Source organism: Coenobita brevimanus, chromosome 18, assembly GCF_032717465.1.
Source record: "Coenobita brevimanus isolate Jiangsu-jjx chromosome 18, ASM3271746v2, whole genome shotgun sequence".
NCBI classification, from domain to species: Eukaryota; Metazoa; Arthropoda; class Malacostraca; order Decapoda; family Coenobitidae; genus Coenobita; species Coenobita brevimanus.
Window position 1 is genome coordinate 2,578,709 of NC_136971.1, and position 15,991 is coordinate 2,594,699.

Here is a 15,991-nt window from a genome sequence, read left to right on the forward strand (position 1 = left end):
ACACTCCCCCAACCTCTGTGGGTTCTTGCATCCATTACACACCTTCTCATTTTATCATCCACGCACACATAATCAGTCATTGCCTTCTGTTCATTCAGTTCACCACCCACCCTTCTCATCACTCGCCACGTATACCTGTGGATCATTTAGTGTCTGAAGAGGATATTGGCTATCACCAACCTCCTCCTACCACAGATGTCCACTAGAGCACTGCCATTCTCATTCACTTCTGCAGACACACCCCACTTACCAACTACTCCATCCACCTTCACATTCCCTGCTCTTCCATTCATTTCTCCAGTCAAAAGCACTGTCTCATTCCTTTCAAACTTTTCCATGCATTCTTCCACATTTGTCCAGAACTCTTCTTTCACTCTACTTGCACAGTCTTGCGTTGTCGCATACACACCCACAATCGCCCATATCTGTAGTCCAACTTTCAATCTTACCCATACAATCCTTGAGCCATCTGGTCCATACTCTCATATTCTCCTTCCATCTCTTGCACACAAGAATACACACTCCTTCTTTTGCTCTCTCATTCTCATCCCCTCCTGTGTATATACTTCACTCATACTCCTATTCTCTCACACACCATCCCCCCCATTTAGTTTCGGTTAATCCACATACATTCACTTTTGCACCCTCAAGCATGTGGACAATCTCTCTCTCTTTCACCTCATCTTTTGCACCCCTTACATTCCATGTCGCAATCTGTACCATGTCCATTGTTCGGTCCGTATTTGTCACCAGTTGGTCAGTCCTGGTCTGTGGCATCTTGTTCGTAAGGGGAGGGGCACTAATGCTCCACCAACTTACTTGCTGCCACATAGGGAACAAGTGTTGGTTAGTTATAAGGTTTCTTCTAAGTGTTTTCAATGATTTCTTGGTTTACAGGAAATCATTAGGCTTGCCACTCAGTGTAGAGCTACTCTAAAAACAGAGTACCGCTACACTACAAAAAGGTACCAGATTTAATAGAAGAAAATTAATGATAGGGACAGACTAAAAAGAAAATTACCAAATATGGCAAGGGTGAAGTGCTTGAAAGGGTATAACAAGGAAGAAAGGTTGCTGGTTCCTTGAAGGCAGTGATAATAAACAGGGAAGTGAGCATGGAAGTGAAAAAGTTATTACATGACAGTATTGTGATACCAGCTCTAACATATGGAAGTGAAGCTTGGATGTTGTTGGAGGGACATAAGTCAAGAGTGAGAGCAGTGGAAATGGGTTATTTGAGAGGAGCCTGTAGAGTCACATGGAGAGACAGACTGACAAATGAGGAAGGAGTGTTGTGGTGTGGATGTGGACGTGATAGGAAGCATTACGAGAAACACATTGAGGTGGTTTGGCCATGTGGAGAGGATGGAGAGAGAGAGAGATTGATGAGGAGAATGTATGTGAGTGAGGTGGAAGGGGAGAGAGGGAGAGGAAGGCCGAGGATGAGATGGAAGGATGGAGTGGAGAGGTATATGAGTGAGGGGGGTGTAAGTTGGGAGCAGGGCAGTGAAATGGTGGGGGACAGGGTGACGTTGAGGCAATTTGTTTGTGATCACCCCATATAAGGGATTAAGGCATCTGGCAATAGATAGATAAATAGATAGACTTTTGTGATGAGATTTATGGCAGTGTTTAGATAGTAGGACTCTGCCGAATGACCAGATATCTATTTTTTATGGTTTTCCTGTGGATCTTTTTAAAATTTGTCCCCATATGCTGTAACAGATAATGATGCATACTGGGTGATGTGGTGATTAATACAAGGGAATTCACTGTATACAGTATGAAGATAAATCTTATTGTTCGAGGATATGTGTCAGAAAACAGCGTAGTGTTGTTATACAGCTTTGTTATGTGAAATCGGTAGAGCAATAAGTCAGTAGTTATATCCTTTTTTTTTAATAATGTTAAAAAATTTGTAGCGATTTGCTAGAATGATATTTTCGATGACCACCCCCAGGAATATAGTGGGGATGCAGTGAGATATGGAAGTCAACAGTTTGCTGTCAGAGCCAAGATGGCTGCCCAGTTTTTACATGCTGTGATTGCCATCCCTTATATTGTGTGCATGAATTGCCACTGAAAAACCATTGCTGTTGCCAGATAACAGTACAAGTGCTTAACAATGAGTTCAGTGTGCAATATTAAGTGAAGTTACACATTTTTGTGGGTGAAATGCTTAAAGTTGTGGAGATCGGGTCAACCTTACATACCGTAGTTCACTACAACGGTGCCTTCAGTCAGCTGACTGAAGCAAGGTGGCTGCCCAGTGCTTACATTCATTGTGATTGTTTGCCTTTTGTTCCATTTTGTGCATGAAAGGCCACTGAAGCACCATTGCTATTGGCATATAACAGTGCAAGCACTTAACAAATAGTGCAGTGTGCGACATTTAGTGATGTGCTGCCTTTTTGTGGGCGAAATACTGAATCTTGTGACTTGGAAATTGTGTCTGCCTTACATATCCAGCTTCCCCATAGTGTGGCCTCCAGTCAGCGGACTGAGGCAAGATGGCCTCCAAGTTTTTACATTTGCTATAACTGCCTCTCATTCCATTTTGTGCATGAAAGTCCACTGAAACATCTTTGCTGTTGCCCAATAATAATGCAGGTGCTTAACAGATAGTGCAGTGTGCAATATTAAGTGAAGTGATGCCTTTTTGTGGCTGAAATACGGATATTTGTGACTTGGAAATCTTGTCAACCTTACTTACCCAGCTTTCCCATAACAGGGCGTCCTGTAAGCTGACTGAGACAAGATGGCTGCCCATTGTTTACATTTGCTGTGATTATCTGCCTTTTGTTCCAGTTTGTGCATGAAAGACCAAATAACAATGCAAACGCGTAACAAGTAGCTCAGTGTGCAGGGGCGTCTGCAGGATTTTTTGTAAGAGGGGCAAAATAAAAATTTACACATACACGTATATGTGCATTTTCTGGGGGGTTTCAAGAATACTCCCCCAGTATCCCTGCTTGTCGTATGAGGCGACTAAAAGGGTTGGTGGTGGGTTAGTGCCCCACCCCGTAAAAAGAACTAACTAAAAAAGCAAATAAAGCGCCTCGGACCCGGACGGACCATACGTTGACGACTAAGGAACGGACAAAGGACATTCTGAGAGTAGGAACGTGGAATGTGAGAGGAGTGAATGATGAAGTGAAAGAGAGAGAGATTGTCCAGGTGCTTGAGGATGCAAAAGTGGATATATGTGGATTGACTGAAACTAAATGGAAAGGTGAAAGGATGAGAGAATGGGAATACGGTGTAGGTATATGTGCGGGAGTCAGTGAGAGAATGAGAGGGCAAGAGAGGGAGTATGTCTGATGATCAGCAAGAAGTGGAAGGAGAATATAAGAGAGTATGGAACAGTGGGTGCAAGGATTGTATGGGTGAGGATGAAAGTAGGTATACAAGCATGGGCGATTGTATGTGTGTATGCTCCAACAGAGGATCAAGTGGCAAGAGTGAAAGATGAGTTTTGGGCGAGAGTAGAAGCATGTATGGACAAGTTTGAGAGGAGCGAGAGAGTGCTGTTGATTGGAGACATGAATGGCAAAGTCGGGAATGTACGAGTGGATGGAGTGATTGGTCAGTGGGGTGTGCCAGCGGAAGTAGATGGGAATGGTAGTGCTTTGGTGGACATCTGTGCTGGTAAGGGGTTGGCAATAGCCAACACCTACTTTCACATAAGATGATCCACCGGTATACATGGAGAGTAATGAGGAGGATGGATGGTGAACTTGTTGAACGAAAGGCAATGATAGACTACGTGTGTGTGGATGAGCGAATGAGAAGACAAGTGTTGGATGCAAGGGTGTGGAGAGGGTGGGGGAATGGAGTCTCGGACCATCACTTAGTGATGGCCAAGGTAGAGCTGCAAAGAAAGTGGTTGAGGAGGCGAAGGCGAAGACAGGAGGAAGCAGCTCCTGTGAGAAGAGTGGAGAAATTGCAAGATAGTGAGAAGAGGACAGAGTATAAGAGCATAGTGGAAGAAAGATTGGGAAGATATGAGCTAGAGCAGATGGAAGGAGTGGAAGATGTATGTAAGATATTCACGGAAGAGATAAGCGCAGCATGTGAGGCTGTTTGTGGAGTGAGGAGGAGATGCAAGGGTGTGCAAGGAACAGCATGGTGGAATGATGAGGTGAAACGAGCTGTGGAACAAAAGAAGAAGGCATATGGTGAATGGTTGGCGAGTAGAGGTAGGGGAGAAGATGAGAGAGAGAAGAGAGAGGTATATGTGGGCAGGAGAAGGGAGGTTAAGAGACTGGTGAAGGAGAGTAAGAAGAAAGTGGATGAAGAGTTTGGGAGGAATCTGAGTGTGAAATGGAGGGAGAGTAAGAAATTGTTTTGGAAGGAGGTAAAGAAAGTAAGGCAGTGTGAAAGGGGAAATAGTAGGGGAGTGAAAGATAGGAATAATAGATTGTTGGTGGAGAAGAGAGAGAAATTGAGGAGATGGAAGGAGCACTTTGAGGATTTGTTGAATGTAGAGAGTGAGAGCAGTGTGAGTATAAGTGGTTGGGGAATGGCTGGGAGAAGAAGAGATGAGAGAGGAGGAAGAGATCAGTAGGTCAGAAGTAGTGGAAGCGATGAAGAAGATTAAGCTGGGAAAGGCCCCAGGAATTGATGGAGTGTGTGGTGAAATGCTTAGGTATGGGGGTGAGATTGTTGTGGAGTGGATATGGAAGTTGTGTAGATTGGCTTGGGAAGAGGGAAGGGTTCCAGAGGACTGGAAATCAGGTATAATTGTTCCTCTGTACAAAGGAAAAGGGGAGAGAGAAGTATGTGGTAACCATAGAGGTATTTGCCTTCTTAGTGTGACTGGTAAAATATATGGTAGAATACTCATTGATAGGGTTAGGCATATGACAGAGGAGCTAGTTGGAGAAGAACAAGGGGGATTTAGGAAGGGAAAAGGGTGTGTAGATCAGATATTTGTTCTAAGATGTTTAGTGGAAAAGTATCTAGAGAAGGGAAGGAAAGTGTACGCTGCCTTCATGGACTTGGAGAAAGCTTATGACAGAATAGATAGGAAAGGTATGTGGAAGGTATTAAGAATATATGGAGTGGAGGGGAAATTGTTGAGTGCTGTGAAGAGTATGTACGAGGGAGCTAGGGCTACGGTGCGAGTGGATGGTGAGCTGAGTGAGTTCTTTGATCTCAATGTGGGACTGAAACGGGTGTGTAATGTCTCCATGGCTGTTTAATATATATATGGATGGGGTCGTAAAGGAGGTACAAGGTAGGGCAGTGGATGTGGGGGTGGCCCTAATGAATGAGGGTGAGATTTGGAAGCTTCCGGTGTTGCTGTTTGCTGATGATACAGTATTGTTGAGTGAAGATGAATGGGAGTTGCAAGGTTTGGTGAATGAATTTGGGACAGTGTGTAGGAGGAGGAAGCTGAAAGTTAATGTAAACAAAAGTAAAGTTATGGTGTTTGAGAGGAATGAAGTCACAGAGTGTGCAGTGAGGTTGGATGGTGAGGATATGGAGAATGTGAGTGCATTCAAGTACTTGGGTAGTGTGATGAGTAAGGATGGAACTTTGGGGGATGAAGTACGTGAAAGGGTACAGCAGGGAAGAAAGGCTGTTGGCACACTGAAAGCAGTGATGAGAAATAGGGAGGTGAGTATGGAAGTTAAGAAGTCACTGCATGATGGTATTGTGATCCCTACCCTGACGTATGGAAGCGAGGCGTGGACCTTGCAAGAGGGGAACAAGTCAAGAGTGAGAGCAGTGGAAATGAGTTACTTGAGAGGAGCATGTGGAGTGACATGGAGGGACAGGTTGACAAATGAAGAAGTGAAGGAACGTTGTGGGGTAGATGTGGATGTGGTTGAAAAGATTAGGAGAAATACACTGAGGTGGTTTGGACATGTGGAGAGGATGGAGAATGAAAGACTGACTAAGAGGGTGTATGTAGGTGAGGTGGAGGGAGGGAGAGGGAGGGGTAGACCGAGGATGAGGTGGAGGGATGGAGTTGAGTGGTATGTGAGGGATGGCTGGTGAGTTGGGGGAGGGGAGTCAAATGGTGGGTGACAGAGTGACTTGGAGGCGTTTTGTCTGCGGCCACCCTTTGCGGGATTAGGGCGTCGGGCTATAGATAGATAGATAGAACTTTGAAATAATGATTTTAATGGGCATATAATTCACTGTAAAGTATGGTATCAAGATGTACTTAAATCGCAGTCGAAAAGTATTCGTATGATGATATGCTACAACTCAAAGGAACCAAAATATACGTGACGACCGAGAAAGTTCCAAAACACACTATGGGATTCCATGGGGGGGCAACTGCCCCCCCTCCGGATGCCCATGGCAGTGTGCGATATTAAGTGAAGTGATACCTGTTGAGTGATCATCCAGGCCCTCCAACTGTCTGCCAATCCAGGGGGAGGGGGGAGCTTGGTGACAACCCATACTGGCATAGGACAAACTTCAGATGGGTTACAGCTTTGGGGGGGAGGGGAGAGGAGGCATTTTAGGTTTCATAGTTGAGTTCACCCTCCCCAACCCCGTTGAACCCATGTTATATCAACTTCGCTATGTGATGGGTCTTCATAATGGCTGGATGAATCACTTTTGTGTGATAATCAAAGACGGTAAATAAAACCCACATTTGTAGATGAAGAATATAATTACCAAACAGTTTCGGTGGACACTACCACCATCTTCAGTGTGGGTTTTATTTACTGATGGGTCTTCATTTCATGCAACTCTTGTCGCTTAACATGACGGGACTGTATTACAGTTTATTTTCATAGACTTGTTCTTTAAATTATGGGAAAGTAGAATTAAGCTCTGTAGGTACCTGTGGAACTTCAGTAGGTATTGTATCTCTGATTAACAGTGGATATAGTAGCAAATGAAAACTTAAAAATGGTATCATATTGTGTATCAAGGACTAACATATCATTTGCTTTGTTCAATATTTATGCTATTGTTAAACATTTTCTTGATGTATTTAACTGGTAATTTTGTATTGATGGGCCTAGAAAGCATCATTGGGTGGTCGTCTGGAGGAAATTAGTGGAACCATCCATGGCTGGGAAACTGACCTTAGACGGAAGGAGATTCGAGATGCAGAGAAGAACTACAAGGAAAAACTTATAGAGATGAAGGTAATTTATCAAATGCATATAGTTTCCTTCTCCTGTTAGTTCCAAAAACAGCCACTGAAATCTATCTATCTATTGCCATACACCTTAATCCCTTGTATGGGGTGGCCACAAACAAATCGCCTCCACATCACCCTGTCCCCTGCCACTGCCCTGGTCCCAATTCACACCCCCCTGTATCATACACCTCTCCACTCCATCCTTCCATCTTATCCTTGGCCTTCCCCTCCCTCTCTCCCTCTCCACCTCACTCACATACACTCTCCTCGTCAGTCTGTCACTCTCTATCCTCTCCACATGGCCAAATCACCTCAGTGTGTTTTTCCTAATGCTTCCTATCACATCCACATCCACATCCACACCACAACGCTGTGTCACATCCTCTTTTGTCAGTCTGTCTCTCCATGTGACTCTACAGGCTCCTCTCAAATAACTCATTTCCACTGCTATCACTTTGGACTTGTGTCCCTCCAACAATGTCCAAGCTTCAGTTTCATACGTTAGAGTTGGTATCACAATACTGTCATGTAATAACTTTTTCACTTCCATGCTCACTTCCCTGTTTCTTATCACTGCCTTCAAGGAACCAGCAACCTTTCTTCCTTGTTGTACACTTTCAAGCACTTCACCCTCCAAACTTTCATCCTTACTCATCACACTACCCAAGTACTTAAATGTACACACATTTTCCATTTCCTCATCATCCAACCTCACTGTACATTCACTGACTTCACCTCTCTTGAAGGCCATAACTTTCCTCTTCCCTACATTCACTTTTAAATTCCTTTTCTTACACACTTCCAGACTCATCCACCAAGCCTTGCAGCTCCCTTTAGTCTTCACTTAACAACACATTATCATCTGCAAACGACAGTATAGGAGTTTCCAAACACTGCCGTCTCTCATTAGGGCCACTCCAACATCCAGTGCCCTACCTTGTTTGTCTTTTATAACCCCATCCATATACAGATTGATCAACCGTGGAGACATGACACATCCCTGTTTCAACCCAACCTTCAAATAGAAAAACTCACTCAGTTCACTATCCACATGCACTGCAGCCTTAGCACCCTCATACATACTCTTCACAGCATTCAACAACTTCCCATCTACTCCATATATTCTTAACACTTTTCACAGTCCTTGTCTCTCCACCCTGTCATATCTTTCTCCAAATCCATGAAGGCCGCATGCAACTTCTTTCCCTTCTCTAGACACTTTTCCACTAAAGATCTAAGAATGAATATCTGATCTACACAACCTCTTCCCTTTCTAAAGCGTCCCTGTTCTTCTCCAACTAATTCCTCTGTTATTTCCCTAACTCTGTCAATAAGTATCCTACCGTATACTTTTCCTATTACACTAAGAAGACAATTGGCCCCTAGGATTACCACATTTTTCTTTTTCCTCTTTCCCTTTGGCCAAGGGAATAATTATACCTGACTTCCAATCATCAGGGACTTTACTTTCCACCCAGGCCAATCTTCACATCTTCCACATCCATTCTACTACTATCTCTCCCCCATGCTTCAGCATGTCACCACACACTCCATCAGTTCCTGGGGCCTTCCCCATTTTGACTTTCTTTAGTGCTTCCACAACTTCTATCCTACTGATTTCTTCCTGTCTTCTCACCTCCCTCCTTCTCCCAGCCATTCCCCAGCCACTTATACTCGCATTACTTTCATTCTCTATGTTCAACAGTTCATTAAAGTGTTCTCTCCATCTGCTTACTTTTCTCCCTTCTCCACTAGTAATCTACCATTTTTATCTTTCACTCCCCTACTAACTTCATTGCCACCCTGTCTGACTCTCTTTACCTCTTTCCAGAACATTTTCTTACATTCCCTCCACTTTCCACTCAAATTCCTTCCAAATTCCTCATCCACCCTCTTCTTATTCTCTCTTACAGATCTTTTCACCTATCTCTTCCTTTCTACATATAACTCTCTCTTCCATCTCTCACCTTCTTCCACCTCTCACCTTCTTCCACGCCCCTGTTTCTCATCCATTCATTATATGCTTGCTTCCTTTATGTCACAGCCTGTCTTACCTCTTCATTCCACCATGCTGTTCCTTGCACCCCCTTTCGTCTTCTCTTCATCCCACACACCTCCTCACATGCTGCACATATTTCCTCTGTGAATATCTCGCACACACCTTCCACATCCCCCATCTGCTCCAATTCATATTTACCCAATTATTCCTCCACTTCTTATTCTGCTTTTTTCTCATCCTCTTGTAACCTTTTCACTCTCCTTACATCTACTCCTTCCTCCTGTCCTTCCCTTGTATTTCTCCAACCTCTATATCCCCTTGTATCCATTACACATCTTTGCATCCTTTCATCCACACACACATAATCAGTCATTGCATTCCTTTCATTCAGTTCACCATCCATCCATTTCATCACTTGCCATGTATACCTGTGGATCATTTTGTGCCAGGAGAGTGTATTGGCTATCACCAACCCCCTCCTGGCACAAATGTCCACTAAAGCACTGCCATTCTCATCTATGTCTGCAGGCACACCCCACTCACCAACTACTCCATCCACCTTCACATTCCCTACTTTACCATTCATATCACCAATCAGAAACACTTTCTCATTCCTTTCAAACTTTTCCATGCACGCTTCCACATTTGTCCAGAAATCTTCTTTCACTCTGCTTGCACGATCTTGCGTTGGCACATACATGCGCACAATCGTCCACACTTGTAGTCCAGCTTTCAATCTTACCCACACAATCCTTGAACCAACTGATCCATACTCTCTTATATTCTCCTTCCATCTGTTAGTCACAACAATACACACTCCGTCTTTTGCCCTCTCATTCTTACCTACACCTGCACATATACCCCATCCATACTCCCATTCTCTCACAGTCTTACCTCTCCATTTAGTTTCAGTTAATCTGCTAACATCCACTGAAATGAAGGTAATTTATTAAATGCATTTAGAGTAAGTCCTCCATTTTGGCAACTAATTGGTGTCAGAATAACCCTGCCAAAACCATTTTCGCCAAATCCAAGGGCTTAATTAAGTGGGGGAAGTTTTCACTGGTTCTGAGGGGTCAATAAAAAGCGTGTGTTTTTCTCCAATTCCACTTTTATTCTTGTTGAGAGGTAATAATTAATTTGTATATTAACATAACATTTGAAAACTAACTCATAAACAGAAATAGAGGTGCACTGATAAATTAAACTGGGTATTCAAGGCTGACAAAGCAAGGCCATCATCCGACATATAACTGTGAAGTGCCCGTGTATTGTATGTAACTACAAATTAGGCTGTGATAAAGCTGTGATTGTACCCCTGTACAAAAATAAAGGTGAGCGAAGTGAGTGCTGGAATTATCGTGGCATAAGGTTATATGGAAGAATTATTATAGAGTGAGTAAAAGAGAGATCAGAAGTCCTTGTGAGTGATGAACAGGGTGGCTTTAGGAGTGGCAGAGGATGTGTGGATCAAATATTTGCAGTGAGACAGATAGTAAAGAAGGCTTGTGAGAAGGACCATAAGGTGTTAATGGCATTTATGGATCTGGAAAAAGCATATGACCAGGTGGACAAAGAAGGATTGTGGAAAGTTTTACGCATGCATGGTGTAGAGGGTAAGCTGCTAGGTGCCGTCAAGAGTTTTTATGATGGTAGTGAAGCATTTGCAAGGGTTAATGGGCATCTAAGTGAATAGTTCATGATTGGTGTGGGCATGCAACAAGGTTGTGTGATGTCCCCATGGTTGTTCAATATATATATATAGATGGCGTGATGAGAGAAGTAAAAACACAAGTAATGGAGTGAAGGATGGTGTTGGTAATGCGTGGTGATGGGTGGAATATCTCAACTTTGTTGTATGCTGATGATGCTGTACTGCTTGCAAGTACTGGAAAAGAACTTGGTAGGCTAGTGCAGAGTTTTGCTGATGTCTGTGAGCATTGTGCCTTGAGAGTAAATGTGGAAGAGTAAAGTGATGGTTGTTGAGAGAGAAGGTGACTCCTAGTGCGATGTTACAATGAATGGAGAGAGACTGGAATTGGTGAGAGAGTTCATATACCTGGGTACAGTAATAGAAAAGAGAGGATAATGTTCAAAAGAAGTTGAAAGTAGAGTGGCGCAAGGAAGAAAAGTAGCTGGTGCAGTGAAGTCCTTGATAAGAAACAGAGGCTTGAGTGTTGCATCTGCACGAGGCTTACATGAAAGAGTGTTAGTGCCAACTCTAACATATGGATGTGAGATTATGATGTGGCATGAAAATGAAAAGTCAAGAGTAAGAGCAGTGGAGATGGGACTACTGAGGAATGTACATGGAGTACAGAGGGTGGATAGGATACGAAATAATGTGATTTGTGAAAGATGTGTGAATGAGGAAGTCGGTGGACACCAGAATCGAAGAGAGTGTACTGAGATGGTATGGTCGTTTTGAGAGAATGGAAAACAATGGAGTGGTGAAAAAGGTATATCTGAGTGAATTTGAAGGAGGGAGGAGGCGAGGTAGGCCAAGGAGAAGGTGGAGAAATATGGTGGATGAATGTGTGAGGAAGAGAGGTTTGGAAGTCGGTGAGGCTAGGGAACTGACAAGAGATTGAGCTGCCTGGATGAATGTTGTGAGGACAAGTGCATGATCAGGGATTTGTCACCCCTTTTTAATGTGGCAGCATCCGGACGGACTTAATCGGATACGCTTATGTAAAGCTACAGAACGTGGTGGATGTTTTTGATGCATCAGATAGAGCCAGGATTTCGGGGGCTTGAATGATGAGTGAATGGAAGCGTGGCCCATTGGACTGGGCAGATTTGAGCTGTCTGGACATTGCTACTCCTCACCCTGCCCTTGGGTGGGATAGGAGGTCCTGATTATAATGGTGATGATGATAGAAAATATATTACAGTGTAGTAATTCACTGTCCTTAAAGTATCACAAAATGAGAAGTACTGCTGCTTACCTTGTGACAGAGGACAGACATGTCTTGCTATACCCTTGGGCATGTTGTAGTGTAGACTGTTCTCTCTTGCAGTGCACAGACATCGCAGCAGATGACCTGAACAAGTACTACAAGGCACTTGATACAGCCATTATGCGCTATCACCTTGACAAGATGAAGAACATCAACGAAATAATCCGTGAACTGTGGCGTACAACCTACAAGGGCAATGACATTGATTACATTGAAATCAAGACTGATGAAACAGAATCACAAGGTAATATAACATATTGTTCACAGTAATGTTTTAGTGTTTGTTATTTAATTGCCATCACAAACATATTATTATGGGTTGCAAATGATGTTTTATTTTGGCTGTAGACTCATCTAGACACTACTGAGTGGACTGCAAGCTGAAGTTGCCCTTTCCCTGAAGTTCACCATCCTCCTTCGTGGGGAAAGGAGGAAGTTGTGGTTTGTTTACCTTTACCACAGCATCCATTTCCAGCACTCTTTTAAAATATAGTGACAAGTGCAAGAAAAAACGTAGTTTTGGATGCTTGGATATCTATTTTTATTTCCATAGGTCATGCAGTTGGAATGAGAGACTTGTTGCAGGTCAGTCACAGGGCTTCCAACCTTGCTACCATGTGAAAGCTTTCTTAAAATTTCATGGGTCTTACCAACAGGTCCCCCCCCCCCCCCCCAGCTTACATGTTCCTCACTCAGGAACTCTTATTGAGCCAAAAAGTGTGCATTAACAGTAAGAGCAAAGATTTTCATCTCACAATGATGATAAAAACTGCTATAACCAAGAAATCGCTGTACAGCATAGTAAACACACACACACACACACACACACACACACACACACACACACACAAGATGGATAATGAAAGAATGTGCAGATAAAATGGTGCAGCCAATTAATGATATTAAATGTTCATTGAACACAGGTGAGTTGCCAGTACACCTGAAAAGGACAAAGTAGTGCCAGTTTATAAAGATGATAGAGAAGACCCACTAATTTGTATGTCAGTATCCCTCACCAGCATTTCCTCAGCATGTGAAAGAATTGTCAGAAAAAGATGGACTAAGTTCCCATAAGAAAGTGAGGTTTGTTTCGTGTCATTTATAAAGGCTCCAACATGCTTGCATGCATCAGCCATGGTCACCTACTGGCAGCTCTCCATGTTGATCGATCTCAGGCAGCTTTCCCATTCAGTCCTTTATGCCTGACTTCATGAATGACTTTTATTACCACTTACTTTTATAAGGCTTATTGATATAATGTCATGAGTCATTTCATAGCATTGCTGCACAGTTTGCAACCGCAAAAAATATTCGCTAGCTAATGCATGTAGCATCATGACTTCTCTGATTATTGCAAAAATATCACAAAATCTATCTATCTATTGCCAGACGCCATAATCCCGTAAGGGGTGGCCATTTGACTTTGAGTTATTTGTTTTATGGGGAGGGTCACTAACCCTCCACCAACCCACTTGTTGACACATAGGGAGCATGTATGGTTTGGTTATATGGTTACCACCCAGCGTTGTAAATAGTTTCTTGGCCTACTAGAAACCATTTGGCTTGTCACTCAATGTAAAGACACCTGTAAAGGAAAGAAAAGCAATAAGAAGTGACAGGAAAAATGGGAGAAATTGGAAGAGAGGAGGGCAAGCACAGAAAAGGAATGATAAAGGCTAAGGAAGAAGTAGGCAGCACTACATCAAGTGAGTGGATGATGGTCACTTGTATTTTATCACAGTAATTCTATCTATCTGTCTATAGCTCGACACCCTAATCCCGCAAAGGGTGGCCGCAGACAAAATGCCTCCAAGTCGCTCTGTCACCCACCATTTGACTACCCTCCCCCAACTCAACCCCCCCTCCCTCATATACCTCTCAACTCCATCCCTCCACCTCATCCTCAGTCTACCCCTCCCTCTCCCTCCCTCCACCTCACCTACCTACACCCTCTTAGTCAGTCTTTCATTCTCCATTCTCTCCACATGTCCAAACCACCTCAGTGTATTTCTCCTAATCTTCTCAGCCACAGTAATTCACAATATACTGTAATACAAAATAACACTTTCAGCCATTCTTGTATGATTTCAGTGCGATTTGGGTGCATAGTGCTTCATATTGTTTATGAGTGGGGGAGGGAAGGCAGCAAACCGGTTTAGACCAGCTCATCGAAGGGTATGAGAGAGGGGGGAGGGGAGGGCAGCAAACTGGTTTAGACCAGCTCATCGAGGGTACGTGGAAGAAAAGAAATATACAAAAACAGTTATAAGTATCTTTAGCAGAAAAGCTGATTGTATAGGTAAAGCAATAAAAATGTCAATATTCCATTTGTGGCAGTTTGTATTTAGCAAAAAACAACGTTCGTAGTGAAATTACCCCATTTCATCCTGTTGCTTCCTGTGTTTATGGGACAGCTGTGATGTGCAGCAGCACTACATCCAGCTTGATTGACCTCTCCGAAGTACCTATGAAGCTGGTGACACATCGTACCGAGTGAACCACTCATCTAAGTGGAGGATATCAAACTTCTGCCTCTTCACATTGTTAGGCTTGATGAAAAACTTGGATAAGACTGGTGCAGGCTTTACACACCTGAAGAAAGTCTTCCCTAAGACTAGAAATGCTAAATTGAAGGAAGGCATTTTCGTTGTCCCACAAATTCGGAATCTGATGAAAGACAGGTACTGTAGTTTGATGCAACCCTCAAAACAGACTTTGGGCTTGGAGGTCACTTAAAAAAATTTGTGTTGGTTTTCTGGGCAGTCATCGCAGTGAAAGTCAAGTGGAAATTGTTGAAGAGCTCCTGGTTGCATACCATGAACTTGGATACCGCATGTCTCCTAAAATCCATTTTCTTCACACATATCTTGTTTTTTCCCCTAACAAACTTGGGTGATGTTAGTGATGAACAGGGTGAACGCTTTCACCAGGGTATTGCGGTAATGAAACATAATTACCATGGTAGAATTGGTGCTAGTATGATCGCAAACTATTGTTGGATGCAGGCATGGGAATCTGAAGTAGAGAACAGAAATAAATCATCATTAACCGTACTATGAGTACATTACCTGTATTCACAATGAAATTTACATACAGCAGTCGAATAATACACTTGATTTATTTCTGCATATTACTTTTACATTCCAGTTAGTATTTCTCGATTAAAAAAATATTACCAGGCGATAGGGACATATTGATTTATGACTTGTGGGAGAAAAATTTCAAGGCTAAATTTCAGAAAATCTGTGCTTGATAGAGAAAAAGTAAAACAGTATTTGTAATCAGCACTGTCACTTTACCCCAAATCACCCATTCTCATTTCTGAACTAGATAAAAAGTTGAAATTTGTTGAGTAGTGTAATTGTATCATTAGTGGCAGGACAACATGAGCTTAGCTCATATTCTGTAGAACGCAAATAGGTAAGTAAAAATAGATAAATACAGATGCACATCGTACATCAAAAGCTTTCTTCTAGGACGGTAATAATACATGAGAAATAATAAAGATCTGTGGTAATATAATGTTGTCAGACATATATCTGATTTGCAGTGTCAGTGTACTTTTGATGTGTAGTGTGTAGTCTGTGAAAAATTATATAAAGATTAAAATTACAGTTAATTGTATACCTCAACATGCATGGAACCGGAAAGTGTTTGACTGTGTTTATATGAATGTTTAAGTTAATAATGATCATAATATTGTTTTCTTCTGGATTGTGATTATTGTTGATATTGGTTACAGGTGCAGACAAACGTCGGACATACAACTATAGAGTTGTTATGGTGAAGAATGAGGTTGAGATGGATATGCGAGGGAGGTGTTCTGCAGGTCAAAAGGTTTTGGCGTCTCTAATTATCAGGTCAGAAATTACAGAATTTGTCTTATCCTTACTTGAGGACTGTGACTTGCAAACAACC

The 15,991-nt window shown here is 42.6% G+C and overlaps 1 protein-coding gene across 1 annotated transcript in view; it reads left to right on the forward strand.

Annotated features, from left to right (window-relative positions):
• The window catches only part of rad50 (DNA repair protein rad50), a 120,772-nt gene that overhangs the window by 88,308 nt on the left and 16,473 nt on the right, over window positions 1–15,991 (forward strand). The window contains exons 22-24 of the mRNA XM_080265983.1: window positions 6,993–7,118; window positions 12,134–12,317; window positions 15,816–15,933. Coding sequence (XP_080122109.1) covers window positions 6,993–7,118; window positions 12,134–12,317; window positions 15,816–15,933 — 428 coding nt within the window. The remainder of the gene's footprint in view (window positions 1–6,992; window positions 7,119–12,133; window positions 12,318–15,815; window positions 15,934–15,991) is intronic.